The sequence below is a fragment of the Silene latifolia genome, chromosome 1 (assembly GCF_048544455.1).
Source record: "Silene latifolia isolate original U9 population chromosome 1, ASM4854445v1, whole genome shotgun sequence".
NCBI lineage: Eukaryota > Viridiplantae > Streptophyta > Magnoliopsida > Caryophyllales > Caryophyllaceae > Silene > Silene latifolia.
In genome coordinates this window covers 25,081,048-25,108,337 of record NC_133526.1, presented here as the reverse complement: position 1 = coordinate 25,108,337, position 27,290 = coordinate 25,081,048, and the positions used below count along the sequence as shown (strand labels likewise).

The 27,290-nt window shown below is 38.6% G+C and overlaps 2 protein-coding genes across 2 annotated transcripts; one reads left to right on the top strand and one right to left on the bottom strand.

Moving 5' to 3' along the window:
- The first annotated feature begins 1,839 nt into the window (after positions 1 to 1,839).
- Positions 1,840 to 8,716, top strand: LOC141601610 (phosphatase IMPL1, chloroplastic). The gene is made up of 10 exons (XM_074421906.1): positions 1,840 to 2,269; positions 2,802 to 2,869; positions 3,595 to 3,728; positions 5,610 to 5,698; positions 6,248 to 6,305; positions 6,396 to 6,448; positions 6,778 to 6,876; positions 7,073 to 7,186; positions 7,511 to 7,612; positions 8,347 to 8,716. The coding sequence occupies exons 1-10, from the start codon at positions 1,973 to 1,975 to the stop codon at positions 8,443 to 8,445; spliced, it is 1,113 nt and encodes a 370-aa protein (XP_074278007.1). The 5' UTR covers positions 1,840 to 1,972; the 3' UTR covers positions 8,446 to 8,716.
- Positions 8,717 to 11,124: 2,408 nt separating this feature from the next.
- LOC141642282 (putative UPF0481 protein At3g02645) lies at positions 11,125 to 12,735 on the bottom strand. The gene has a single exon (XM_074451055.1). It carries the CDS (start codon positions 12,733 to 12,735, stop codon positions 11,125 to 11,127), a length of 1,611 nt encoding a protein of 536 aa, XP_074307156.1.
- Positions 12,736 to 27,290: the final 14,555 nt, after the last annotated feature.

Genomic DNA, 27,290 nt, shown 5'->3' with positions numbered 1-27,290 from the left:
GGAAACTCTAACAAGTCCACTGGTAGGTCAACCTGCCCAACTATCATAGATACAGCTTCTGAGAAAAAGAAGGCTGAGAGAGAGGGTGGTGGTCAGTCTAGTTACAAGAGGGGCGGCCATAACCAGGTGAGAGCTTACTCTTCGGGGTTGGGGTTCAGTGGTGGAGCTTCTTATGGGCGTCGTGGTGGTAGTAGCAGCTGGGGTTTATCTTGCTTGTGGCGGTGTGGGCCACAAGAGACATGAGTGTACCAGTGCAGCGGGCAAGGGTTTTCAGAGGCAGTCACAGGGGAGTTTTTCCCAGGGTCCGTCGCAGAGTTATGCTAGTAACAGGCCGTCTGGGTCATGGAACAATCAGGGTGGTCAGAACAACAACGGTGGGGCTAACCGCAATGACGGTAATTCATATCACAGACCAGCGGCGAATAACAACCAGGGGTCGGCTGCTAAGCCGTCTACTTCTGCTAGTACTGTCCAGGGAGGTGGACAGAAGACCAAAGGGATGGTAAATTTGTTCATGATGGAGAAGAAAGCAGCTGAGGATGATGCTCACGTAATCACGGGTACTTTTCTTGTTAATGGTGTCTTTACCTTTGTTTTGTTTGATTCGGGGGCGTCACAGTCGTTTGTATCATCGAGTCATGCTAAGCTTTTGGGGTTTGAGAGAGTATGAGTCTGTAAAAGAGGAAGTCTTTATACCGTCGGGTGAGTCTGTATCTTGTGGGAGGTTGTAATCTCGCGTTATTAACAAAATCCGGCTAAAAAAACCCGTAAGACACACTTACTCGATCGAGTAAGTGACTTACTCGATCGAGTGCCCCTTACTCGGTCGAGTGTCACACGTACTCGATCGAGTACCCATCAGGTCAGCTACTGTTTTGCGTAAAAACATACTTACTCGACTGAGTAAGTCCCACTCGATAGAGTACCCACAGACATAGAAAACCGTAGTATTACATAACAACCCAGAAAATACAACGAGAAATGGAAAGATCTAGGGTTTGTAATGGATGAACAACAAAAGTAATGGAAAGATAATATGTGGATGAGCAGCAAAAGTAGAATGCGAGAAGATGAGGCAGATTAATTGAGTTGTGAAGAGATCTAGGGTTTGTAATGGAAGAATCTAGAGATAGAAGGAGAAACGGAAGGCGACAACAACAAGAAATGGAAAGATCTAGAGAGGAAGTGGGGAGATTAGGGTTCTCATATTATTCATATTGGACGGGTAGGTGGGGGATTTTCTGGTTGATCCAAAAAAATGGTGGGAGTTTTGGGTTGATCCAAAAAAAAATGGGGGGAGTTTTGTGTTGATCCAAAAAAATGGAGGGGGTATTTGGACTGATCCAAAAATAAGGAGGGAGTAGTTAGTGTTGAGTAGATTAGACATTTATTTTGGGTTAGTTAATAATGGGTTAGTGTATATAAACCACAAAATTAGGCCCATTAACGAGTGACTAATTGTAAATACAAATGGGCCATAAGGACCATATGGTCATTTGTATGTCTCAAAAAGGAAAGTTGTGAAATGGGGCAAATACGAATACTTTGCCAAATATGGGAAATAGGGCAAAGATAGGTATTTAGAGGGAGTACATTTTTAGAATTAGTTGTATTCAAAGGATCTTCTTCATTATCTCAAAAGTAATGGATGATCCATTACCTCTAATAGGTTCATTTTCATATATTATTTCTTTTACACATCACCATCCATTATTAAAACCGTTAAATCCATTCAAGATAATAGACCATTGAAAATTAATGGAATACGATAGTAATGGAAATGACCCAAATTGGTCGGATCCATAGTACCCAATTGTGCTCCGAATATCCGAGGCTTCTAACATGACATAGATTGACAATTTGACATGCAAGATTACAAGGCCAAGGGAGACAACATAAATCCCGCTGGTGCTCCTGCTGCTGACAGTAGTCTCACATTAACATTACAGTATCATCACTGCATCACACAAAAATGGAGAGATGCTTGATATTATCTCCTCTAACCCCTTCAAAATTACATCAATTACCCAATTTAATTCATTCCCCTAACTTCAATCACACCCCCAAATCATCCATTTTCTCTTCTCATCGTAATTCCCTCAAAATTGGGAATTTTGGAACCCCAATCTCCTTCAAACAATCACATTTTTGCACAAAAGCTGTTTTTTCAGAAACCCAGTATCCTAAAGTAGGTGCAAAATCAACTGGCCCGATTTCTGCAAATGAACTTCTTCAAGTTGTTGAAAAATCTGCAAAAGTTGGTGCTCAGGTTGTAATTCTATACCCTTTTTTTAAAAACTGATTATGGGTTGTTTTGCATTTGCTTGAGATTGATTTTTTATGGGTTTTTGATATTATTCTGTAATTTCTGGGATTTGATATGATCATCTATGTTATGAAAGTTTGTATCTTTGATATTGTTGGAGACTATTTGTGATTGCCTTTTATTGGCTTCGAAAAGATACCCAAGTCATGAGTGGCGGAGCCAGCATTTGAGGTTAGGGGGCGAGAAATTCCAGTGGAGGAAACTACTAAAACAATGGAGTAAACTAGAAAAAAAATCGAAAATTTGAATTCCTTGTGCTGTGAATTTGTGACTTACTACTCAGTCACAAATTTATCGTCTCATTTGACTTGGGTAGTCAACCGATGTCAACTACATGTGAATATGACTATATGAGTCTACCTTTCCTATCTAAATATAATGTACACTCTGCAAATTAGTGTCATGTTGAGTTACTGTACTAGATTGATGTTGCTGTCTGCTAACTACTCAATCCTTGTGATGGTTCTTCTTTCAGGTGATCATGGAAGCTGTCTACAAGCCTCGGAAAATCTCTTATAAAGGACTCACTGACTTGGTGACGGAGTAATGAACTGTAACTCTCTTTGTTTGTAGATATATAGTCATTTTTCTGTTTGTTCATCTGTTTAATTTGGATAGTGAATAAGTTTTCGACATGTAAAGGAAGTCTAATGGTGTTCCGACTTCTGCCTATTCTCCACTGTGCAACTGTTCAATGTTCATGCGATGTAAGCCGGAAGTTTGATTGGTTTACCCTCCTCTAGAAATAAATTTATCTTATTATGTCTCCTTCCTTCGTCGCCTCGTAGCATCACATTATATACAAAAGGGCAGTTTGACCTCTTTGTTTCAGTAATTCATCATCTCCTGAAGCTAGCTGTCAGTCATCACTCTTCATCAGAATATCATGTTACTTTGGCCCTTAACTTAATCATGTCTGTTCTAGTCGTTCAATCCATTGACCTCTATTTCATATTACATTTTTATTAACAAAACCTTGAAATTTCTGTTAAACCCTTAATAAAACCTCGATTATCATGCTCTTTCGGATTTCGGAAGTGAACAAACCTGTAAGTCCAAGGCCAATTTTCATACTCCAGCCTTGAGTTCTTAAGGTTCACCCTTGTGTTAGATGGGACAATCTAGTGAAAAGAAGGGTGTTGTATCTAGTTGGAGTGTTAGTCATATCGTATTAATACATGTTAACATACCTTTATGGCGTCTGCATAGTCATAGTTCATTTTGGAAGATTGGAGCAGTAAGATTATATTTATATGATTTCTGTGCAGAACAGACAAAATGAGTGAGGCTGCTATTTTGGAAGTTGTGAGAACAAACTTTAAGGACCATCTTATTCTTGGCGAAGAAGGAGGAATCATTGGAGACTCTTCATCGGATTACCTTTGGTGCATTGACCCTTTAGGTCATTTCATTCTACATCTTGCTAGTTTTTTTTTTCTGTTCTCTTCCGCATGCTTGATCCGATGATTGTTTTTCATGTGATAGATGAACGCATTGCTATAAAGTGTTCTTCACTTCTTTATTGCCAACCTATTCATTCCTGGTTTAATGGTATTGTTTCAACATGCCAAAGAATCGGTATCACCAGTTGTCCCTTAAAGATGCCATTTTAATTTAATTTCAAATTACGACAACATTGTCTTAGTGCCTCATTAGCTCTCTCTTTGATGGTTGGTTTTTGGGGGTGGGGATGGAGGTGGGGTGGGGACGTGGGGTTCAGCTCTACACAATCGTACCCTTGTGTTAGAAACATGGAGAGGCTGCAAGCGAGATTCTCAACATTAATCGCCAAAACAATTTTGTCTTATTTTTGAATTTTAAACTATTATGTCTAATTAAGTAATCTAGATAGTCAAGGGGATTCTCGTTAGGTGAATTATGCCCATAGAAGATTTTATTTTCTTCAGCTATAAATTTTGTTTTTTGGGATAAGGCCTGCTAAGCAACCGAGATGAGCTCTTAGTAATTTAACAATACAACTGTTGTTGAAATGTTGAATGTTGACTATTAAGGGGCACCTTTTGATCTAAAGGTTGGAATGAGAAATATTACTGAATATGGTGCTGTAAAAAGTTGTGTTACATCTCAAAATTTTCGTAAGATTTACTAGCATGTGATTGCACTAGATGTTTGAGGCTCATGGTTACTATTATATACTTTTTGTGCAATTATAGTTCCATGATTGTTGCTTATATGATGTGATGAAATGTTGGAATATTGAGTATGTTAGGTTGGAAGTTTTGTTAGATGGGGTTCAAAAGTTGTTCATGATAAAGAAATTTTGTAGTGGTTCTATTGGTATTCTGTTTAATTAGAATCTTTTTGTAAGAAATGTTGGCCAATTCAAAAGAATGTATCCATTTCAGCAAGCTTAGAGGATGATAAAATTCTCACTACAATAACTAGATAGATAAAACTTTTAGTGTGGCTAGGTTAGTCAATGTTCATGTCATGGTATCAAATTTTGGTTTGAGACTTAAGCATGACCATAATTGTGGCCTATATGGCTTAAAATTTCACCATGGTTACCGCCATGGTTTAAACTTTCACCCGAGACGTATCTTATTGCCCAAAAAGTGTCGTATCGGAGGCGGCTGATACGAGATATCCCGAAATGTATCAAGTAAATTAAAAATAATAAAATATCGGCCGAGGCGACCGGTTTATAACATATATCGGCCAACTTGACCCGATACGGCCTGCGATGAACCCAAGATGAACGAGTTATAACTTTTATCGGCCGCAAATTTTGTAACGAAAACCCTAAGAATTGTATAGCATTGGTCATATTACTTATTCTAGATGGAATTGTATAGCATTGGTCATATTACTTATTCTAGATGGAATTAATCTGAACTTTATGTGGATGATAAAATATCTACTAAAGTTGTAAAATAAATATCACCGCTATAACAGCGAATGCCGAGTCGAGGATGATTCCGCAACACTGTTACTGCATCTGCGGCCACCATGTATACCGCTCAAAATGCAATGTCAGCATCTTCAAAGCCTTTCTTATATTTATACGGTTGCAATGCGATGTCGCCACTATATTCCATAATTCATGTGAAGCATGCTATTTATTTGTCATTCAGTCTTGTATTTCTTTGTTCATTTATATTTTCAGGGTAATCTTTCTCTGGTCTGTTTCTTGATATCACCTGTAAAATTTGTTTCATATGTTCACTTGTAAGCTTTGTTTCATAGTCTACTTGGTGAGTATTTGTATCTGATTCGCTTAATTTCCATTTTCCTGCTGTCTAACTGCTACACAATATGGCAGATGGTACTACAAATTTTGCTCATGGTTATCCCAGCTTCGCAGTTTCTGTGGGTGTTCTGTTCCGTGGAAGACCAGTTGCTGCTGCTGTGGTAAATTATTTCGTTCTCTATATTTCCTTTGGCAAGTTTAGCATGGATGAACGATGATATACTGATATCATAGTTGACCAGGGTAGAGTTGTCTAAAATATGAACATCATGGAATTTAAGACGACATATAAATACGTTTGCCACAATGATACACTGGATGGTTCCTTTCTGCCAAATATAAAGGAGCTCACGGCATGTAAAGTCTGAAAGTATTACTAAATATTAATCATTCAATACTAGCAACTGTCCAACAATGAATAATATTTAAGAGATAGGTCCTTCATTGTTTACTCGTGTCTAGTTTATAGATTAAACTTTTACCAAGACGAGGCTAAGTGATGGTTCAAATGAAAATTCAAAAAAAAAAAAAAAATGTACGGGGCGAGTGCTATGCACGTCTATGTGAAACAAATCACCAATTTCCCTTTGTAACAAAAGAATTTACAATTTCTTCTAATTGGTGAGTCAATTGATACCCAATTGTTTTATGGATTATACATTCCTAATTGCTAGCAAACATGTAAATATTGGCCTTTGATTAATGTTTAGGTTGAATTCGTTGGCGGAGCTATGTGTTGGAACACTCGCACATTTACCGCAACTGCTGGTGCGGAATTTATAAAAAGGTTTTTGTTCAGCTAATATGCTCCATGCTCCTCTGTTGACCTTATTGTTGTATCTTCAACTGATTTGTCAGGTGGGGGAGCTTTTTGTAATGGGCAACGAATTCAAGTTAGCACAACTGATTTGGTAAGTTCTGGCACCATGTTGGATTCCTGTTAGCATTAAGTGTAGCTAATGTAAGGTTTAGAATTCAGTAGTCCATGCCGGTCAGGGCCGTCACACCCGTATTAGCCTATTTGTTGGTTTAATTGCACAAAGCTACCAATATTGTGCACATGTTTTTCTTTTGCTGTTCGACTATGGTGTTGAAGGATCTCAAAATTTTGTTTTGGCGGATAATATCCAACTGTATGATATCAAAATGGAGACCGATTTTAGCAGTAATGATTTGGTTTCTTGTTGAATTTTATTTCTTTAACATTCAGTATGGTCTCACAATGTTTATAATTGTTTAGGTTGAACGATCTCTCCTAGTGACAGGCTTTGGCTATGAACATGATGACGCATGGCTTACAAATATCAACTTATTTAAGGAGTTCACAGACATTAGCCGGGTATTTGAAGTTATTTGTTTTCTGTAGTTAAAAAGTGCACATTCAATAGGTTGGTACTTCCTCCTTTCATGACATTTCTATATGTTTCTTCAAAATTTCTCTCACATCTTTTGAACAAACGTATGGAAATGAAATGAAATGAAAAGAGGGACTATTACTTTGAGCAGTGGGTAAAATTTCCCTCTTTAATTGATAGGGTGTGAGAAGGCTTGGTGCCGCGGCTGTGGACATGTGCCATGTAGCTATAGGAATTGTTGATGCATATTGGGAATACCGTTTGAAGCCGTGGGACATGGCTGCTGGAGTTCTGGTAATGATTGTATTATAGCTTGTCTGCACATATTTATATATCTCTAAAACCGCCTTGTTCAATAATATTTATGAATATGCAGTTATATCTTCAATTCTTCTAGGTTTTCTGCGTGTGTTCCTTAATATTATGTTGTGAGTTTATGGGATGTTGTCTGCTTTTACATAAACTCCGGAGCGAATATGTTTATAACCACTAATAAGTAAGGATGTTGCTGATGTCAACTGTAAGGTAGTTGGGATGGGTTCCAACATCAATTTTTGAAATTGCATTTTTGGAGTAAGCAAGGGGCTTATGGTTCTTCCCGACTTTTTGTCCCTGCAGATTGTTGAAGAGGCTGGTGGAGCTGTAACGCGTATGGATGGAGGAAAATTTTGTGTTTATGATAGATCTGTTCTTGTTTCAAATGGCTCAATACATCCAAAAGTAAGTTTAACGAGCCTCTTCTTTTAAACGCTTAACTGCGGCAGCTTTTTCTTTAGGCAAACCTAATTTTGCGATACACTACTGCATAAATGCTTCATAAAGCAGAGCATATGTCTTTTATTACTCCCCAAAATGCCAGAAGTCATGCAGCTCTTTCAAGACTTCCAAATATTTGTAATTTATTAAGAACCCTGTCAGTTTAGGCTGCATTCTCGTGTGCCGTAATATTTTCTTTCAAAAAGAAAAGCCCCTTTTGCGGTATGAAGTTTATGAGCGAACACTAAAGCTTGAGAACAAACTGAAAAACAAAATGTAGACACACCCCTGTGCGGTCAATCAAAAGTAGACTCTGTTTCAACCCAAAGGTAAGGGTGCGTTCATTAAAACCCCTTTTCCCCCACATAGACAGTACTTGGGATCCTCTGAAATAATGAGGGTAACGTTTGTAAATGAAAGCTATGACAACATTGATAAAACTCACATTGTGTAAGACTACAACAACAACAACATCAGAGCCTTAATCCCAAAATGATTTGGGGCCGGCTGATTGTGTAAGACTGTAAGGGAATATAACATGGTACTTAGTGGACATACCTTCTTGAATTTGACGAGTACTTGGAATTCGCGCTGCTAATGCATGTTCTCCAAATATGTACGATGTTCTGTAAGATTTTAAAATTGACGGCTTTAGTATGCAAAAGTCTGATTGATATCCGATGTTTGTGTAAATTCAGCTTTTGGAAAAGATTGGCCCGGCAACAGAGAGACTGAAAGAGAAGAGTATGGACTTCTCGTTGTGGTATAAACCTGAGAACTATCGCACAGACCTTTGAAGATGAGTCTTATTCTTTCTTTAGCTCCCGCGTTTCTAGTTTTTTTTGTGAAGCCAATACTTCATTATGCATAATGTGTTTGATTATTCATCTGGTTGACGAAGGCTGTTCATGCAATTAGTGTCTTTAGACATGATCCTATCAAGTGCTAATTGTCCAAGTGCCATTGTGCCAATATCTGCTTACAATGGACTCCTAACATCTTTGTTTTAGTCATTCATTCAGCCTATGTTCATATCAACTGCGAATAAAATTATTGAATTCGGAGTAATATTACCGACTCTATTTATTATTATTTCCCCTATGTGACGTAGGTAGTTAAAATTTTCATTCGAATTTTCTAGAATGAAATTCCAGATCATAGTGGGAAAATGGTACTATGAATAGAGAAGATTTTTTTAAAGTTTATTATTGAACACTGCAACCGGGTAATTGTTAGTGATCATTAGATGAACGATAGATAACAACATACGTCATACGATGATGGTCAAGCTAGCTGAACCAACACGAGATCAACTACAGATGTTAGATAACCAAATTGACGAAGGTATCATGCAAGGTGTAATGAACCTATTCACCTCATCGTGTAAATGAGGTGCACGAAAATTTGTTCTCTCGGAATAAAAAATTACCCAAATCCATGGTAGTAGCTTACTTTGGAATAAAGTATACAAGCTACATAAAGTAATTATGATAATTGCCTCTAAAAAGGGGTAAAAATATGATTATGGTGCTTGCCACTTTAGTCCATTACATGTAGATTTAGGCCACGTAACTTGGTAGATACAGTAATAAAGTAATTACTGTACTAGTTAGTGATAGTAATCCTACATTTTTCTAGTTATGAAAACTAGGCAGGCCTTCATATGTGTATCGCATGCATATTAAATTAATCCATCTTGTTGAATCTCTTTTTACTTTTTCCGTCTCAATTTTCTGTGACGTGTTTCTAGTTTGTTAAAAAATAAATTTTGCGGTGGCCTAGCAATTAACCACTATGAAGTATGGAATTTGTATGAGCCCAGACTAGTGTAATACTGCAAGTTTATGAGGATATTGGTTATGATTAAGGAGCTCAGATGTGCTTAGGGATTGATAGTACTTATTTCAATAAAGTGCACTTTATTCTAGGAAGCTCATGTGCTAAGAACTCCGTAGTTAAGCGTGGTGGATGGATGTGGACTGTGGAGTAGTCTTAGGAATTAGGATGGGTTAGGAACCGTGTTGGTATGTAGGGACTAGGGTCAGTACACTACATGAAAAGTTATCATGAGTATCTACTCCCAAGTCCCAAGTCAAAGAAAGAAAGGAAGCTGGGGTGTTACAACTTGCCCGACTCGGCCTAACTCGTGGCTAGGTGTACTCGGTGCATAACTGCATATACGGATGGATTTCGAAGCAAGATTATTAATATCATTTCATATTCCAACTATCTGAAATATGTTGTTCCCTGCTTGTACTGAGTATCTATTGAGATTTGAGATAAAGAGGTTTAGAAAATGGTAAGAAAGAAAAATTAAACATGTAAACGTGTACTTTTCAATTAGTCTCTTTTAAGACGGATGTGTTTGTATTAAGATCAAAACGGGCCAAATAGCATCCCATTCCCATTTACATAGATAAGACAAGTTTTTGCTAATATCTAAACATTTTGTTTCTGACTTATCTATGCTATTTGACCGGTTTTAAGTTTCTTAAATAGAATTTGTGTTTACTTTTTACCCACATGCATAAATTTAGTTGATTCGATATTATCCTAGAATGAAATAGGGTGCAATGGCTGACTTCTACATGACACTTCAGTCCCTCATATGCATGTTCAACTAACTAACTATATAAGCACACTGCACTACTCCCCTTAAGTGAAGCATACATAGCACCAAAGCATCCTCCTCTTTTCCTTGAGCTCCTTCAGTTACACCTCTTGTTTCCTTTTAACCTTCACAGAATCATACCAACGGTAAAAAAAGAATGTCATTTTCTTTAGAAATTCCATTTTACAGTCCTACACAAGGAGAGCCAAGTTGGATAAGTGAGGTTAGAGAAATCATGCATGGAGGCACAAACTGAAGAGGGCTTAGATTGGCCTCCTTACATATTTACCGTCGTAAGAGCCCTAAAATCTATCATGCCAGAAGCCTATGAGCCTCAACTATTGTCCCTAGTAAAATAAATGTTAATTTACGTTTTATTTTCAATTATAGCCTCTTGAAATCGTAAAATATTGTACATTTTGCATGATAATCAACTTGATTGAAAGAGAAGGATCTTCAGAAAAAAATGGTGGAATGGAGTATTGTTCATCGATCACACTGTTTTGCGACTATGTTTACATACAGTCGATAGCATTATTCATCGATTACACTATGTTTTGCAACTTGTTACATACACATCCGATTTTAAGGTAAGTCTGTAGATTCATGCAACTTTGTTAACAAAAATAGCTTGATGCATCATACGCTAGTACACAATTCCACAAAACTAGATTACAGATATAAATACACACCACAAAATGAAACTACTAACACCACACCCGTGTTAATAATTGCTCCCTCCGTCCCACATTTGTTTACCTTTGATTAAAATACCTCTCACAATAAATATAAAGGGTAAACAAATGACTAAGACGGATTAGAGTATATGACAATGCAGTGTCTTGTTCTTGTCCCCAAACTGAACTTATTTTTCAGAAGCAGGTTCGAGATGGAAGAAACGAGGGCAATTGTAGACACTGCAGAAGGATTGAAGGCACATTAGAGCTATGACTAAAATGGTGGCCAAAAACACAAGCATCCTCCATGAATTATATATATAAGCTTTACTCATCCTATACACTTTCACCGTCCGCAAGCTGTTATAGTCATGGTTCAACCCTTCAATGGCTTCGTCCATGAATTCCACCCTTGTTAACCTAATGCATTTGCTCATTCCGTTCCATAGTTCCGCCACCTCCCCATTTTTCAACTCGCTCTGGATTATGCCTCTTTGTTTGAGCATCTTTGCGTCCTCGTCCGTGTCTACTATTCCATTCATTAGCTCGGCATAACGAGCTATGACTAGGGGCCCGGTGATGGCCAATGCCTCATAGGCCACTAAATTTCGGATGATAACTTCCGAGTTAACATCTAATTTCACAACCGGAAGATGGAGGGTTTGAGTACTCTTCTCAAATCTGATAGAGAAAAACCCTCCATCTGTCGGTTTGAATTCGATTCCAGCCTTGACCAGGCTGGAAACTGAAGGTATTACAATCTCCTCCACTTGTATTATCTTATCTCCCTCGCTAGAGTCCCCTTCCGGGTTTTCACCTGAAAAATGTGGAACGACTTTGGAGACTAGATCTTTGACGACACCTAGCACTTTGAATGGTCCTTGTTTAAAGACTGCAAGACCTGAAATACTATCCCATAGATCTTCAAAAACCTTCAGAGGTGACCGATGTTTCATGTCACAGAAAGGAAGGCCACATTTGTGCTTGACTCCATCCTCGCCACCACCTTCTAGTTCCTCGATTTCAATTGCTTTAGCTTGATCGAGTTGAACTTCTTGGTCCCACATCCGATTTATCAAGCTATAGTAGAACCCCAATAGATGGCCGCGCTTTCTCAAAGCAGTGCCATCTAGTGGGTGTTCTGCCCTGATCAAAAAGGGGGAATTTTTCTTACAAATATCAAGATACATGTTTGCCAACAAGTTCAACCCGAATTCAGTACTCGGACATTGAACCTCCAAAATCTTCTTCAACACATTAATTGGAATTTGGTTCTCCAACATCATAACATCTTTCACAAGACAATCATAGCTAGGTTTCTGTTGACCTTTCGAGTCAACGATAACCGACAACCTAGGAGAAAGGTTGAGTACACTCTCAAGAGGATTATTCCCAAAAGTGTACAAAAATTGTAACATGAAAAGACCATCAATGGCCATAATCCATGCTAATTCAATAGCACTCATTTTCAAGTGCTTGTCATACCGAGCTCGAATCCGAGGAGCATGCATGGCTAGGGCTCTAATGATATCCTCAAACTTGTGATTAGGAAAGAAGGTTTGAACCTTTTTTGCAGTTAGAACCTTGAGCCTCTCCATCTCGTACAAATCGTCACGCCACCTGTGGTAAGGCCCTAGGGCTAGTATTTGTGGCTCGTACGCTTCAGGCCTTACGTACTTGAGGATTTTTGGCACGGTGAAGACGCATGGCGGCCTATCAAGCCCTTCGTCGGTTATGTCTTCCAACACTTGTTTCACCTCAATTATCCATACTGGTTCTTGATCAGCTGATATTGGCATTTTTTTGGCTTAGATTTTGTGTAAGATTGAGTAAAAATGGTGAATAATGTTTGAGTTTTGTTTTGTGTGTTGCTATTAGTATTTATGCTTCACTACTCTGTCTTACAACGTTTAGTGAAGCGTTGCTTTTATAGTACATTGGGTGATGCATGTGTATGATAATGTGGACATGGCATAATTGATGATACCGAATCTTGATACCATCCTTTTACTATTTCACACACCATGGTGTAGAACCATTTAAATGATGGGTCTGCATAAGGGCATTTGGTCCAAAGATTGAGATGTGGTACCGAATCTTAATACTACCTGATCTGATGATAACCTATCATTTTTCTATAAATAACATACTCTGCTCAAATGTATGAATTCATGATGAATAGAAAGTTTAATTCACACCGTAATAATGTTATTCTCTTTTTCTCAATTACTTAATTATTTGTTTATCTTTTTTAGTTTCTATGAGAGGTATTTTAATCAAAAACAAACAAATGATTAAGACGCAATGAAGATCTCGATTTCGATTTCCCTAATTAAGTAGATTAACCTCTAATTTATTAGAAGTGGTTAGCCGGGTATAGTTTTTGGTACTTAACTACGCAACTCGTGAAACACTCCCGTACTGTATCTACACACTAAAAGTTTGAATAATGAATAGCAAATACGGATTATTAGTTGAGGGATTGGTAATGATCCTCAGGACAGTTTGGTAGAGGGTCTTAAAAAAGCGGTAAGTCTCGCTTTTGACCGTTTTTTTTAAAAGATCTATCACAATCATTTTTCTACTTAATCTTCCACTTGTAGTTTTGGGAGGTAGTGATGAAAATATCCGTTTTCAATGAAAATTTGTGTTAAAAAGAATAAAAAAAAGATAACATTAGTCAAAATGATTTGTTTGATATTAACATGTGATACACATTTTGATAGTAGGACCTCTTATTATTACTACTAGTCAATATTATTATAAAGTTAATTAATTAAGTGGTCTCAAACTAGTACGAGTACAATCAAGATGCAAGTGGAGAATTATTTTTTGTCCCTTTAATTGTGTCATGTAGTGAATTAGTGATGATTATAAGAAGTTTATTATACGGTCCATATTAATACATTGAGAGTAGGCCTAGCAAGTTTACCTTTGAAATTTCTCATATCGTATGATTCAAATGTCCCAAGTCTCCAAAATAACAACCATATATTTCTAAGAGAATGCGCAAATTCTCACTTTAGACGGACACTATCCGTTTAAAACTGTAGATGGATAGTGTCCCTCTTATAAAATAAAAGTGGATAGTGTATGTGGGTGGGAAATGGATATCCCCACTTGTCCTCCCACCTACATTTTATGAGAAGGTTAACTTTAGACGAATAGTATCCGTCTACAACGAGACGGATTGAAGATAATGAATTGAAGCTTTATTTTTCATAAATTATTGCATTATATAGATATACGGTAGTAGACACTAAGCCTCGGGTTCAAATTCCTCCATCCTCATCTATTAATTGTAACATCCTTTTGACTCATTTAACACAAAAAAATAGATATAACTAGAACTTGTTAGCAGCGTTATGTTGTAAATTATTGCATCATATATAATGGCGGAGTTTATGGTGAGTAGTCTCCTGAGAAACGGTCTCTCAATAAGTTTATTGAGAGAATATTTTACAATTTTAAGAAAAATTGGTAATAAAGATAATAAAATAGGTACAAATCTATTATAAGGGATATAGGGTTGAATATTGGATGAGATATTATTATTCATTCAATTGTTTTTTTACAGCCTACAACTTCTATATTATTTATACATACAAAGAGAATAGTTAAATGCAAAGAATAAGGACTAAACTAGGAAGGCAATTATACATTGCCTATATTTACATGATTTGCAACAGCTATATTGCATGATTTGAGCAACGGGTATATTCCGTGTATTACCCCCCCTCAAGTTGGAGCGTGTAGAGTCGAGACGCCCAACTTGGAGAGAAGTGCTTCAAATGATGTCCGGCCAAGAGCTTTGGTAAAAATATCCGCTAGTTGATTCTTTGTGTGGACGTAGCTTGGTTTAATGAAGCCTTTAGTGTACTCGTCGCGGATAAAATGACAATCCACTTCAATATGTTTGGTACGTTCGTGAAACACGGGATTGCGAGTAATGTGTAGAGCCGAGTCATTGTCACAATGTAGGTCGATGGGTGCGGTCTGAGTAATGCTGAGTGAGGAAAGTAACCCGTTTAACCATTTTAGTTCGCATACCGTGAAAGCCATGGCGCGGTATTCTGCTTCGGCGGAGGACAAGGATACGGTATTCTGTTTCTTGGTCTTCAAGGAAATAGGGGAGCTACCCAAAAAAACCAGGTAGGCGGATATAGACCATCGAGTGGTAGGACAAGGGGCGTAGCTGGCATCGCAATATGCGTGCAAGGATAACGGGCTGTCGCTGCGATATAAGAGCCCTTGTCCCGGATGATTTTTGAGGTAACGTACAACATTTAGTGCGACATTCCAGTGATCGAGACGGGGAGCATGCATAAATTGGGCTAGAATGTGAACGGAGTATATCAGTTCGGGCCTTGTGATTGTAAGATATACAAGGCGCCCGATTAGACGACGATACGGTTGTGGGTCGGTGAGCAAGTCGGATGTTGAAATGCCGAAGTGATGGTTGGGTTTCATGGGGATGGATGCGGGCCGAGAACCGATGAGGCCGGTCTCTTTTAGGATATCAAGGGCGTACTTCCTTTGAGAAATAAATAACCCGGTTTTGTTTCGAGCAATTTCGAGCCCCAAAAAATATTTAAGGGGCCCGAGGTCTTTCATATGAAAACACTTGCTTAAATAGCTTTTAAATTCCTGAATTTTGGATGAATTGTTCCCGCAAATAACAAGGTCATCGACGTAAATGAGTATGTGTACCTCGGTTTCAGCCTTTAGGAAAGAGAACAAGGAATGATCATAGGCGTTTTGGCGGAATCCGTATGTTTTCAAAGCGGATGCTAGTTTTGCATACCAACACCTCGGAGCTTGGCGAAGGCCATAGAGGGATTTTTGAAGTCGACATACTTTCCCGTCTGTTCGTGAATCATAGCCCGGAGGTAGCTTCATGTATACTTCTTCGTAAAGTTCGCCGTGTAAAAACGCGTTATGGACATCCATTTGTTGGAGATCCCAATTCTTGGAGGCGGCAACGGCTAGTAGAGTACGGACGGTGACAAGCTTAATGGTGGGAGCAAAAGTTTCATTGTAGTCGATTCCTTCCACTTGTCGGTTTCCCATAACGACGAGCCGGGCCTTGTGCCTTTCGATTGTGCCATCAGCATTGTACTTAATCTTGTATACCCATTTGGATGCAATAGCCTTCTTATTAGGCGGGAGAGTTTCAAGTGTCCAGGTCTTGTTTCTTTCGAGAGCTTCAATTTCGGACTTCATGGCATCTCTCCAATGGACAACCTGCATGGCTTCTTTAAAACTTGTAGGCTCGTGATTTTCAGTCACGGCCGAGAGAAAAACACGATGTTTATGTGAAAATTTGTTATAAGTAAGTACGTGGGAGATGGGGTATTTCGTGCCTTGAGACGATGCCGATGCGGTGTGAGTGGAGGGACTGATAGGGGGTTGTTCGTATCCGGAAAGACGAGAATTTGGAAACTTTGTGCGATGGCCTTTGCCCATGTTAGTGGTGTCGTTGGTTTGAGTGGAGGTAGGGGATTCGTGGGTGTCGTGTGTGGAGGAGGATGTCGTGGTGTCGTTTGCGGAAGCGGAGGTCGGTTGTTCGGTTGTAGGAGACGAGGTCTGGGTTGTTTTTGTGGTTTCGTGAGCCACGGGTGTTGTAGTTGGCTGAGGTTCGGTGGTGGGTGATTCTGTGTCTGGTGTTGGTGGTGAATGGGGGTCGTTTGAGCTCTGTTCGGGGGTTGTTTGAGCAACGGGATCAAAAGTATCATTTAAAAAGGAATAAACTTGTGTTGGGGGTGTTTGATTAAAAAAAGGAAAATCATGCTCGATGAAAACCACGTCCCGGGAATTAAAATAAGTGTCGGTTTCAAGATCGTAAACTTTCCACCCCTTTTTGCCAAACGGATATCCTAGAAAGACACATTTTCGAGTTCGAGATGCAAATTTGTCTCGAGACCGGTTAATGTTTTTGGCATAACATAAGCACCCGAAGATGCGAATGTGATTAGTGGGGGGCGGTTTTTTGAAAAGGATTTCATACGGGGTTTTGCCGTTGTGAATTGTTGATGGATTCCGATTTATGAGATATACGGCTCCCAAAATACATTCCCCCCAAAAATTTATGGGTAAGTTAGCTTGAAAAAGAAGAGCTCGGGCCACATTTAAAATGTGTCGATGTTTTCGCTCCACACGACCATTTTGTTGGGGTGTGTCAATCATCGAGGATTGATAAATAATGCCATTTTCGTTAAAAAAATTTTCAAGACAAGAAAATTCTGTTCCGTTGTCACTCCGTAAGGTTTTGATTTTTCTATTAAATTGTCGCTCAATAAGGGAGAAAAAATTTAGCAAAGTTTGACGTGTGTCACTTTTATGACGAAGTAGATATACCCATGTTGAACGGGAAAAATCATCAACAATAGTTAAAAAAAAAAGGGATCCACAAGAGGCGTTTTCGGAATAAGGCCCCCATAAATCGCAATGAATTAAGTCGAAAATATCAGATGCAATGTTTAAACTTAAAGAAAATGGTTCGCGTGTTTGTTTCGCACGAAGGCAAATATCGCAATGTTTGCTATGAAAATTAGAGTTTAAATGTTTATTTGAAATAAAAGGCAAAAAACGAGAAATACTCGAAGCAGGGTGACCCAAACGACGGTGCCAAAGTTCCACTGTATCCGGTGTTGAGACGGTGTTTATTTGTGCTGCTGAAGTACGAACGCCCTTGAGAAAGTAGAGTCCCTCGTATTCCTCACCCGCACCAATCACCGTCTTCGAGGAACGGTCCTGTATGAGGCAAAATTTGTGAGAAAATTGTATAGTTAACGATGTATCAAGTAGAAGTTGAGAAACGGAAATTAAATGACAATGTAAATTAGCCGCATATAAGACATTGCGTAAAATAAGACGAGATGACAAATGAATATCACCACTTTGAGTGGCAATTGTAACCTCACCATTTGGTAATCCTACGGACAGAGGCGGGGTTGTTTTCAAATTCGAGAAATTAGATAAGCAACTAGACATATGGTTCGACGCACCCGTATCAATTATCCAGTATAAGGGAGAGAATTTACCACTGATAGAGTCGGGTTTGAGGATTGCTTGTCGTGCCTGCCACATTGTATTTAACTCCTCAAGTTGTTGAGGAGTCATGCTGTTGAGATCAATTTTGTCGAAGCTCGACACGGAGGCGGTAGCATTTATAGTACCTGCGAATGAACTATGTCCAGTAGCACCTGGATTCGGCACGGTTCCCGTATTGTGCCCCTGTTTCGAGCCTGCTCCTGCCCCCTGTTTTTTCAAGCGCTCCCAACGAGCTCGTCCCTCAACATCGGGGACGAACACTCCATTACTTAGGTCGGTATCATTCGGGTTGATGTAGATGCGATCGCGGGGACGATCCCCCCACCATTCAAGAAAGTTTCCCGTAACACGATAGCATAGTTTAAAAAAAATGGCCATTCTTTTTGCAAGCAATGCAAAACGGTCTGTTTTGGTCACGAGTAGGATTCGAAGTCGGATGAAAGGAATGATTTGAATCCCTCCCCCCATTAGGTCGATTATTGTGATTAACCCGGGCAGCAAAAACCATTGTATCTGGTTTCGATTCGGGACGAGCAGATGAAATATTACGCATACCCTCGTCTTGTAAAAGACGGTTGTAAATTAAATCCAAATTAGGGAGGGGACGAATAGCAAGAATTTGAGATCGAGTGCTATCAAAGCGGTCATCGAGACCCATTAAAAAATCTCTAACCTTTTTCTTTTCGCGATGAGCATCGAGAAGACTTACCAGGTTGCACGCGCAAGGATCGCACGAGCAAGTAGGAAGCGGATCAGATTCGAGAAGCTCATCCCAGAGTTGAATCATGCGCCCATAGTAGTTCATCAAAGACTCTGTTGGGCCTTGGCGGCACGCCATTAGATCAGCGTGTAATTTGTATACTCGGGCTTCATTTGTTTGACAGAAGCGATTTTTGATGTCGTCCCAGATTTGTTTGGCCTGAGGACGATAGGAGATTTGTTTTTGTAGTTTTAAATCGATAGAATTGTATAGCCATAGAGTTACCAGGGCGTTGGTAGACTGCCAGGCTTCGAACTTTGTATCGGTTGCTTTTGGTGGTGTAATAGTACCATTAATATAGCCGAGTTTGCCTTTCGCAAGAAGCGCTAGATGAAAGGATCGGGGCCATTCATCATAGTTACTTCCATTGAAGGCGATGAGAGTGATTTTGGTACCGGTATTCTCAACTTGTACGATATTAGAGGAGGAAGAATCGGGAGAGGAATTGACGATCTGTGTTTCCGGACCTGTCATCCTTTGGTTTAGGTGTTGCGAAAAGGAAGAAGACGGCTGTTTTAGCAGTAACCTTCTGATACCATATTATAAGGGATATAGGGTTGAATATTGGATGAGATATTATTATTCATTCAATTGTTTTTTTACAGCCTACAACTTCTATATTATTTATACATACAAAGAGAATAGTTAAATGCAAAGAATAAGGACTAAACTAGGAAGGCAATTATACATTGCCTATATTTACATGATTTGCAACAGCTATATTGCATGATTTGGGCAACGGGTATATTCCGTGTATTAAAATCATGATTAAAAATAAAATGAGTACATTTATTATATAAATATGTACGAAATTAATATGTCACGATCAACAATAAAAGGGTCACAAAATACAAATAAAAAGTACAGAACAGAAGACTAATATCTCAATAACTTATTGAAAGACCGTCTCTATCAAATTTTAGTGATGCGTAGGGGTGCTCACTCCCTATAAGAGAATGAACATTCAAACCTTTTTAGTTAAAAATTTTACTCTTTTTTTTAGTTTATCTTACACCATTACTTGTTCGTCCGTATGTTGGCTCAAAGTCTATGAATTATTACCTCTTTAATATTGTGAATGAGGGTTGATAGGCCAAAGTGTTGTTTTTGAACCAACTCAAAAGTTTAGAATTAAAATAAATGTTATAATTTGGTATAATTGCTATTATCACAATAAAGAAATGTTCCATAGTCCAGATTACTTTTGGCCACAGTACTTCCAAATTTAACAACGTTTAAAACATTGGCTGCTACTAGTGCAGACGTGCAGTGATCTTCTTCCATTGTTACATTTGATGAGCATAATAAATTGATAATACTATGATGTGAGCATATATTTAAAATTGCAAATTGTTACTTGTAATTCGAAATCACGATTTTGTTTATTAAATAGTTAACCGATTACGTGCAAGTTTTTGTTCAATTTGGAAAAAAACAAAAAAAACAATTATGGCATCGGATTGACTGCATTATCGTGGCAAAAAAGATTACACATCGGATGTGTTACATACTTACATTATATGATTTATATCTCTTCTAGTAGTTGAATTTACATGCATTTTTTCTGAGTTTTAAATCTATAAGTTATATTTTAATTTTTTGACTTCAGAACTTAAAATTAATTAGATTTATAAGTATAGTTTGTGAGCAATGTTGTATTTTTTTAGATTAATGTTTTAGTGAACGAGTCCAAAAACTTTATAGTAAAAACTCATATTTTTTTAAAATAAAACTCGAAAACTCTTAATATAAAACTCAAAAATTACACAATTAGATTCAACACCTCTGATGTATAATCTATGAAAAATTAAATCAAATGTAATAAAAATCTCTGCATTATCGTACCATCGGTTAAAAAATTGAAATTTACATCAACTTTCATTCAAGTAGAATAGTGACAATCCTCTATTTACTAAATGAATAGGTGATTCTACGTTTTTTTCCGCCTAAAATATTAACTTCTATTTGGCTTTTAATTTTTGCATTCTACTATGGGCCAAGTCTAACGTAAAAAATGATTGTCATAAAATATGTATAACGTCCTTCTATTTTACTATGGGCTAAATCTAGTTCATATCAATGATCTTGCCCAAAAATAACGTAAAATTCCCGCATAAAATTTTAGAATCTAAAATTGGGTTATTATTATAATCTATTCTATAGGTGTATCTTGAACTATAAATGGATATAATCTTTTAATTGGATATATTCATAAACTGAAATGCTCACAATCTGCACAAATTTGATCTGCAAGATTTACCTTCACGGGTTTTATAGTAAAAAATTCATTGATTTTCTATGAAAATATAAGAAATTGCGGATCAAAATTATAAATTAATAAAATGTTTTAAAAAAAAATGATTATGAAAAATGATCTCATAAAAATAGACATTTCTAACATTACTCATTCCTCTTGATTACTTTTTTAATATTGAGTTTCTTTTTTTTCAAATAAAAATATACAGATGACGAACGCATAGCAAATTAATAAATTGTCAAGTTATAAACTAAAAAGTAAAACTTCATATATACCGTGCATAAATTACACGGGGTCTATACTAATAATACATTAAAATGTGAAACTTCTATATATATACCGCGCATTGCGCGTGATCTAAACTAGTTACAAATAATTAAATAAATTCATTTATTATGGTGTAATTTGATGTGGTGCACCCTACAATAATACTCCCTCCCTCCCGATCATTTGTTTACCTATTCCATTTATAGGGAGTCTCATCCGTATCTTTACATTTACTCCGTTTTCACCTTGTGAAATGTGACCCGTCTTCGGCAAGACTTTTTGTAACTAATTAGGGGTATGGTCGTAAGGATATATTTGTTGAAATTGCTACCCAACTATGGGCGTAACTAATTAGGGAGTAGTAGTAATATTTGTATGGAATTTAAATGGCGAAACTATTATGGCTAATCAAGTGGTGTTAGTCCAGCGGTAGCCGGGTTAAACCTTGATTGCAGAAATGCAGGAGTTGTGATAAAGTATATGGGGTATGAAAGATATGAATATTGTATTTCTCAATGAATGAATATCGATACAAGGGTTAGCTTATATACAACTATTACCAAATCTTCCCCTAATCATAATTCCTATAAGTTAGGTAACTAATAATACATAAAGATATGAATGCCTATTTACATGAGATTATGATATTATGCTAAAGGATATGGAAATATATAATATATTCTAATACTCCCCCCTCAAGTTGGACAGCTCGGAAGTTCAATGCCCAACTTGAACTGCAAGTACGTAAAAGCTTCATGGCCGAGAGCTTTAGTAAAGAGGTCAGCGATTTGCTCTTTACTGCGAACATGCGATGGTGAAATATTTTGATTGAGAATGTGACTTCGGATGAAATGACAATCAATCTCGATATGTTTCGTTCGATCATGAAATACCGGATTTTTTGCAATATGAATAGCAACTTTGTTATCGCAAAACATTTTCATGGGACATTTGTGATCAATGCCGAGGGACCCAAGAAAGGATTTTAACCAAATTAGTTCGCTTGTCAACGCGGCCATAGCTCGATACTCCGCCTCGGCACTTGATTTTGACACGGTGTTTTGTTTCTTTGCCTTCCATGAAATAGGAATTGTTCCCAATGACACAATATAGCCTGACAAAGACCTCCTGCTTGTCGGACATCTCCCCCAATCCGAATCGCAATAGCCATATAGGCGCAAATCCGACCCTTTACTCATTGTTATGCCTTTGCCTGGACTTCCCTTGATGTATCGAACAACTCGTATGGCAGCATCTAGGTGTTCTTTTCGTGGCTCGTGGACGAACTGAGACAAAACATGGACTGAATAAACTAAATCCGGTCTCGTGATGGTTAAATAAACCAGTCGTCCCACTATTCGTCGATACCGCGTAGGATCCTTGAGTATGTAACCCGTGGCCAAAGCCAACTGATGGTTTTGTTGCATCGGTGTATCAATGGGCTTTGCTCCCTCCATGCCTGCCTCTTTAACGATTTCCATGGCGTATTTCCTTTGACTAAGGAATAGTCCCTTCGGCCCTGATGCAACCTCAATTCCGAGGAAGTATTTTAATCGTCCGAGGTCCTTTATGCCGAACTTCTTATGCAAAAATGCCTTTAGCCGTGTGCAAGCTTCCACCTGACTACTTACAATGATCATATCATCGACATATATTAATACGCCGATAAACAAGTCACCTTTCGTATAAGTAAAAAGTGAATAATCTGCCAAAGACTGCACAAAACCGTAAGATGTCAAGGAATCAGTCAGTTTGGAAAACCAATTTCGCGACGCCTGCTTGAGTCCGTAAAGAGATTTCATAAGCTTACAGACTTTATTCTTTTCTTTCACTTCAAAACCTTGCGGTAATTTCATGTAAACTTCCTCGCTTAAGTCCCCGTGAAGGAAAACGTTATTCACATCAAGTTGCTCAATGATCCATTGTTTTGTGACCGCGACTGCTAACAAGCATCGGACGCTAGTCATTTTTGCTACGGGAGCATATGTCTCATGATAGTCTACGCCTTCCATTTGGGTAAAACCTTGTGCTACCAAGCGAGCCTTATACCTCTCTACGGTCCCATCGGCATTGTGTTTGACCTTATAAACCCATTTGCAACCAATGGGTCGCTTGCCCGGTGGTAAGTCTACTATCGTCCAAGTTCCATTGGTTTCAAGAGCCTCAATTTCTTTCGCCATGGCTTGTCTCCACTCGTCTTTCATGGCTGCTTCTCGGTAATTTCGCGGTTCCGTAACCGCATCAATGGCTGCCAAATAACTTTTATACGAAGAAGAAAAACAACTAGTGTTGACATAATTAACTAGAGGATATCGAGTACCTGTCTTTGTGGAAGTCGAGTGGGCTGGGTGAGCATTTTGAGCCGGGTTTATTATCCGAGTAGATTTGCACACATAATCCTTTTTCCAATATGGTTCGAATTTTTCACGAGCTCCACGCCCGAGAATTGGCTCTCCCGCTGCTGGTTGTTCTTCCTCGACATGCTCACTTGAGTTTGTGTCATTATCGCTAGTTGTATTTTCAGAGTCTCGCATATCGGGTCCCTGATTATTCTCGAAATTTGATATGTTGCTGCTTTCATTATCAATTATAAATGGGTCATCTGATATGATGACTTGCTCCTCATTAGTAATTTGCTCTTGTGGCTTGTCTTTAAAAGGAAACGAAGTCTCGTAGAAAATAACATCTCGGGACTCCAGAAATTTTTTTTGTTCAATATTATACAATTTCCATCCTTTCTTGCTTTTCGGATATCCAATGAAAACACATGGAATCCCCCGCTCATTAAATTTATCCTTTGACCTATCCTTATGATGCGCATAACAAAGACAACCCAACACTCGAAGATTGGCAAAATTCGGTTTATCCCCATATAATAACTCGAAAGGTGTTAATCCATCTAAGACGGGTGTTGGAGTTCGATTAATAAGGTATGCGGCTGTAAGGACACACTCCCCCCAGAATTGTAACGGCAACCCGGATTGAAAACGGAGAGCACGGGCTTTCTCAAGAATGTGCCTATGCTTCCGTTCTACCCGACCATTTTGTTGAGGGGGTATCGATGTTACTAGAACGACATATAATCCCATGTTCCTCATAATATTCTTTCATTTGGTCCGAGAAAAACTCCGTCCCATTGTCTGTTTGTATAACTTTGACTCTTTTTCCAAATTGGTTATGGGTCATGTTACAAAAATTTCGCAATAGGGTCCCTACCTCACGTCTGTCTTTCATGAGAATCACCCAAACAGCTCGGCTATGGTCATCAACAATACTTAAAAAATAGTGTGCTCCCGACAAACTACCCGTTCGGTAAGGTCCCCATATGTCGCAATGTATTAAAGCAAACAAAATATTACTTCTTTTATTATTAAGTTGAAAAACGGAACGAGTTTGCTTTGCGCGACAACACGAATCACAATGGGAATCAGAATTCAAATGCAAATCTTGACCAATTAAAGACGAAAAACGAGGTAAGATACTATTTGAAGGATGTCCGAGACGTTGATGCCAAAGCCTCGCATCTTTGTCAACTGTCGTCCTAGCTGCCTTATGTGTGTGCCGAAGGAAATAAACCCCGTCTTTATGCTCACCCCGTCCAATCTGCATCCTCGTAGATTGGTCCTGGATAACGCAATAATCACGATAAAAGGTCAAAACACAGTTATTTTCGTCTATCAATTGTTGAATCGAAATCAAATCACAAGTCAATTTTGGAACATATAAAACGTCTTTCAAAATGAAATTGTCATTTAAGGTGACACAGCCATGTTCACGTGCAACTATATGGGATCCGTCAGGTAACCCAACTCGGGATGGGTCTCCTGTCCATATGTCTTGAAGAAGTTCGCGCCGTCCGGTCATATGGTGCGAAGCACCGCTATCAAGTAACCAATTTCCAACATCAAAATTATTATTTATAATACCTGACGACTTCGAACTACCTTCGGATTTCGCACTCAGGAGTGCACGTAGCTGCTGCAATTCCTTTGACGTCAAACTCTCAAGGCCTGACTCATCTTCGCTGGCATGGACTGCATTAGCAACCTGAGATTGTGATCCACGCCCTCCTCTGCCTGAGCCTCTGCCTCCTCCTCGACGTCCACGGCCACGACCTCGTGGGGGGTACCCATGTAGTTCCCAACAAGTTTCCTCCGTATGAAACCACTTATTGCAGTGGGCACATCGAGGAGGTCCGTTTTGATCACTCGTTGGTGCACTACTGCTTCCCCTGCCTCCGGTAGCGATTTTAACCGCCATGGCCGCCTCTGTGTGCTCTTCTTTTTCACGTGTCAGTGCCGAGTGCCTTTCCTCGCGCAGAACAATGGCGTATGCTCGACTTAACGAAGTAATGTTGTCTTCCATCAACAAATTCGTTCGAATGCTTTGATAAATGGGCGAGTCCAAACCCATGAGGAATTGATGAACTCGCTCCTCTTCCTTTTCCTTGGCTAAAGTTGCGGCTGCACCACAAGTACATTGGGGTACTTTGCTATGGCTAGCCAACTCGTCCCATATGGTTTTGAGACGGGTGTAGTATTCAACCACAGATTGTTTACCAAGTCGACAATCATTCAAATCGCTTTTCAGTTGATGCACCCTAGGGGCGTTACCAACCGAATAACGTTCCTCCAACTCATCCCAAATTTCTTTTACGGTGGATGTATTGAAAGAGATGCTCGAGTGGAGTTTCGGGTCGATAGCAGCGCGAATCCATGCTTTAACCATAGCATTACATTGACGCCACGCTACTAACTCCATCTCGTTTTCTGCACTTGTGCCAGCGGCGGGTTTCGTCACAGTCCCGTCAATTAAACCGAGTTTGTTCTTTGCATCGAGACCGTTGCGCACGGCATCGGCCCAGATGGCATAATTATCACCATCAAACGTGGTGGCTGTTAATTTGAGACTTGGACTGTCGGAAGGGTGGAGATATAATGGGGAAGAAGGCGGGATAGCTTCGATCTTCTTGTCACCTCCTCCCTTGCCATTACCTCCAACACCAGTTGTATTTGTCATTGATTGAGAATTGTGATGTGCGGAAAATTATTTTTGTGTCAGGATCGATTTAGGCTGATACCATGATAAAGTATATGGGGTATGAAAGATATGAATATTGTATTTCTCAATGAATGAATATCGATACAAGGGTTAGCTTATATACAACTATTACCAAATCTTCCCCTAATCATAATTCCTATAAGTTAGGTAACTAATAATACATAAAGATATGAATGCCTATTTACATGAGATTATGATATTATGCTAAAGGATATGGAAATATATAATATATTCTAATAAGTTGAGAGGTCTCGGGTTCGACTACCAGTTGGGGCGATGATCACTTGGCCACTGCAACCGAAGAGAGGGTGGCTTACATGGTCCATGTGTTGGTGCGGGAATGCATGGGCCCGGGGGGGATTCAACCCCTTCGTAAAAAAAAAAGAAAAAAAAAACTATTATGGCCTACAAAAGTATGTATTGACATATTTGACACCAAAGATTCTATACATTACAATACTAAAAATGTACAAAAATGTTCCATCATTGGTTCACAAATAAATGAAAAAAATCAAACATAATTGGCCCTCTTTAATCCTATAATAAAAGAAGGCGACAAGTGAAAGATAAAGAAAAGCGACCCTCTTCAATTAGCCTCACAAAAATCATAGTGATAAAAAGATGTGACTTCAATTTTGATTGATCGTTAGTTACAACTAATACTTCATTCTACATTATTATTATTGTAGGGTTATTGAATTTGACATCACTTACGTTACATGAACATGCCAAATTAAGATTATTCATCTTTGGTGGCCACAAATGTGAATATCATGTGATAATAAATTACGTATGTCGACTATTCTCATGGATAGACAATGTTCTTGTCACCGCGATGAAGAAAATACTAGGTTGTTTTGAATGAACAAAGAAAATTAGTATTGATATCCTACTATTTTCCATTATAAATTTATAACCCTACTCATGTGTCGAGCATGCAGAAGCGGGGTGAGGGG

What these genes read in the sequence shown, in the direction of transcription:
- LOC141601610 (XM_074421906.1), top strand. Translation starts at nt 1,973, where the DNA reads ATGGAGAGATGCTTGATATTATCTCCTCTAACCCCTTCAAAATTACAT. An exon ending in CTCACTGACTTGGTGACGGA is followed by an intron (nt 2,870 to 3,594) that starts GTAATGAACTGT and finishes ATTTCTGTGCAG; the next exon opens with AACAGACAAAATGAGTGAGG. An exon ending in ACATGGCTGCTGGAGTTCTG is followed by an intron (nt 7,187 to 7,510) that starts GTAATGATTGTA and finishes TTGTCCCTGCAG; the next exon opens with ATTGTTGAAGAGGCTGGTGG.
- LOC141642282 (XM_074451055.1), bottom strand. Translation starts at nt 12,735, where the DNA reads ATGCCAATATCAGCTGATCAAGAACCAGTATGGATAATTGAGGTGAAA.